The sequence below is a fragment of the Nicotiana sylvestris genome, chromosome 12 (genome assembly GCF_000393655.2).
Source record: "Nicotiana sylvestris chromosome 12, ASM39365v2, whole genome shotgun sequence".
Taxonomy (NCBI): Eukaryota; Viridiplantae; Streptophyta; class Magnoliopsida; order Solanales; family Solanaceae; genus Nicotiana; species Nicotiana sylvestris.
The window spans coordinates 104,423,867-104,426,910 of NC_091068.1; the positions used below are offsets into that span (position 1 = coordinate 104,423,867).

The 3,044-nt window shown below is 45.1% G+C and overlaps 1 protein-coding gene across 1 annotated transcript; it reads left to right on the forward strand.

Moving 5' to 3' along the window:
- The first annotated feature begins 262 nt into the window (after positions 1 to 262).
- Positions 263 to 2,079, forward strand: LOC138883490 (uncharacterized). Its single transcript, XM_070164178.1, has 2 exons — positions 263 to 853; positions 1,237 to 2,079. The coding sequence occupies exons 1-2, from the start codon at positions 263 to 265 to the stop codon at positions 2,077 to 2,079; spliced, it is 1,434 nt and encodes a 477-aa protein (XP_070020279.1).
- Positions 2,080 to 3,044: the final 965 nt, after the last annotated feature.

The window sequence follows — 3,044 nt, forward strand, 5'->3', positions numbered from 1 at the left end:
ACCAGTCCCATACCCTCCTCCACCAGCCACCCTTGTTTTCGTGGCACCCCCACCTGCTACACTCCATCGATCCTCCAGTGAGCCCTTATTCCAAACCCAAGATAACTAGTACTATCCCCTGTAGCCTACTTTCAAGGCCCCAGAGCATTACTCCTACACTCCTCATTTTGACCTCCTAGGTGAGACTGAGAAAACACCTAAAAACCCAAAGCAGGAGGAGATGTTCAGAAAGGTAAGAAGCCTGGAACAATTGTTCAGGAACATGCAGGGATTGGGAGGCCAGGTGAGCATAGCCTACAAGGATTTGTGTCTATTTTCTGATGTTCAGTTGCCTGTGGGATTTAAGATGCCGAAGTTTGATTTGTATGATGGGCACGTAGACCCGGTGGGCCACTTGAGGAGATTCTGTAGTAAAATGAGAGGAGCCAGCGGAAAAGATGAGCTATTGATGGCGTACTTTAGCCAGAGTTTGAGTGGCTTGGCATTGGAGTGGTACACTCATCAGGATCATGGCAAATGGTATACCTGTGATGATTTGGCCCAAGTATTTGCTCGTCATTTCCAGTACAACATCGAGATTGTTCCAGATCGTCTGTCTTTGACTAAAATTGAGAAGAAGCCTAGTGAAAGTTTCATAGAATATGGTTTTCGGTGGAGAGAACAAGCAGCAAGAGTTAACCCACTGATGGAGGAAAGTGAAATGGTGGAGTACTTTCTACAGGATCTGGAGCCCACCTACTTTGGCCACCTGATATCGGCCATAGGCAAGTCTTTCAACGAGGTAGTGAAGATGGGTAGCATGATGGAAGAAGGGCTTAAATCAAGCAAAATCATGAGTTACTCGGTCATCAAGGTAACTACCCAAGCCATTCAGAACGGTACTGGGGGAGTGATTGGAAAAAATAAGAAAGAAGATGTGGCAACAATCGATTCAGGATCATGGTTTGGACCTAAGGGCCCATCACACCACTATACCCAGCCTCGACCCCATCACCGAACCTACACCCAACCCCCATATAATCCACCCCAAAATTACTTCCCATCCCAAACCCTCATATTTCTGTCCACCATGACCAGACATATAATCAACCTCCTGCCTACGCGTAATAGCGTGCCCCAGCCCCTCAAAACACTTACCCAGCTCCACAAAATGCTTACCCACCCCCACGAGCCTACTAAAACCCTGTCGGCCCAGGTTTCTGGACTAATCCAGCATTCAAAAATGAGAGATTACAGCGGAAGAAAACCTTCCCCCCATTGAGGGAGTCCTATACCAGTTTATTCCATAGATTGAGGCATTTGGATATGCTGAGGCCAATTGATTCAAAATTGCCAAACCCCCTTTCAAAGAATCTTGATTACTCTGTAAGCTGTGAATATTGTTCTGGTACTCCTGGGCATGATACGGAGAAGTGCTGGCACCTGAAAAATGCCATCCAAGAGCTCATTGACACAAACCGAATTGAAGTCCAAACTCGAGAGGCCCCCAACATCAACCAGAGCCCATTGCCAATCCATCAGGAAAAGAACATGATTGAGATAGTACATAAGGAAGGGGAGCCCAAGAAGCCTTCACAGACCGTCATGATGATTAGGTCCAGTGAGGTCAAGCCAGTTAAAAAACCAACAGTTGAAGGATTAGTGAACAAGTTGAGCATGACAAACGATGAACATTCTGTGGTAGTCAAGAAAGGATCCCCAAATGATGTTGCGGCAAAGCAAGAAATGTCAAAAGTGGTTGTGCCAAGAGCGGAAAACAAGCCTCTCGTAATCGTAGAAGGTGCCCGTATGGATCTTGTCATCATCAAGCCTGTAACCCAGTTGCCGGTAATCATCACCAAAGCTATTCCATGGAATTATGAACGGGTGATAATGACCTATAATGGAAAGGAAGTGAAAGAAGAATTCAATCAGGCCCAGGGATTAACTCGTTTGGGGAGATGCTTTGCTCTGGAAGAGTTAAGAAAAACTAAAACATCTAGAGATAATCCAGTCCTAGTAAAGAAAGAAGTGACTGAAGAAGAGGTAGAGGAGTTTCTGAGAAAAATGAAGGTACAAGAGTATTCCATCGTGGAGTAGTTGAGAGAGACACATGCTTAGATATCCTTGTTGTCATTGTTGATCCACTCAGACGAGCATCGTCGGGCCCTGATGAAAATTCTGAACGAAGCTCATGTCCCCGACAAAATTTCAATGAACCATCTGGAAAAGATCGCCAACAAAATATATGAGGTGAACAGGGTCACCTTCTCTGATGATGAGTTGCCGGTGGAAGGTACTAATTACAATAAAGCTCTCTACCTTGCGGTAAAATGTAAAGATTCTATGGTCACCAGTGTTTTAGTTGACAATGGGTCCAGTGCAAACATTGTCCTCTCTACTCTGAACAAGTTGAAAGTTGATGATGAGAGGATTCACAAGAACATCATCTGCATTCGAGGTTTTTATGGTGGGGGGAAAGATTCAGTTGGTGATATAGTGCTTGAGTTGACAATAGGACCTGTGGAATTCACCATGGAGTTCCAGGTACTGGACATGGTCGTCTCCTAAATTTGTTGTTAGGTCGACCTTGGATTCATGCCGCCAAAGCAGTCCCATCCACTCTGCATCGGATGGTCAAGTTCGAATGGGATAGACAGGAGATCGTCGTGCATGGCGAAGATAATTTGTGTGCTCACAGTGATGCCTCCATCCCGTTCATTAAGGTTGAAGATGACAAAGGGCCTTAGGTCTATCAAGTTTTTGAAACAGCATCGGTCGAGAAAGTTCCAGAAGGGAAATGTTTTCCAACTCCAAAGATAACTTCCACATCAGTCATGGTGGTGTTTGAAATGCTGAAAAATGGCTTTGTGGCGGGTAAGGTTCTGGGTGAATCTCTGCAGGATATCATACAGCAAGTGTCCCTCCCTGAAAATTTGGGTACATTAGGTCTTCGATTAAAATCTACAGCGGAAGATGTGAAAAGGGCTAAAAGGTTGAAACAAAAGGCGTGGTTACTTCCAAAGCCTATTCTGCGTCTCTCCAAGTTTTTTGTCAAGCCCGAT

Coding starts and splice junctions, on each gene's coding strand:
- LOC138883490 (XM_070164178.1), top strand. CDS start 263: ATGCAGGGATTGGGAGGCCAGGTGAGCATAGCCTACAAGGATTTGTGT. Junction 854..1,236: donor TGAGTTACTCGGTCATCAAG/GTAACTACCCAA, acceptor GAGAGATTACAG/CGGAAGAAAACCTTCCCCCC.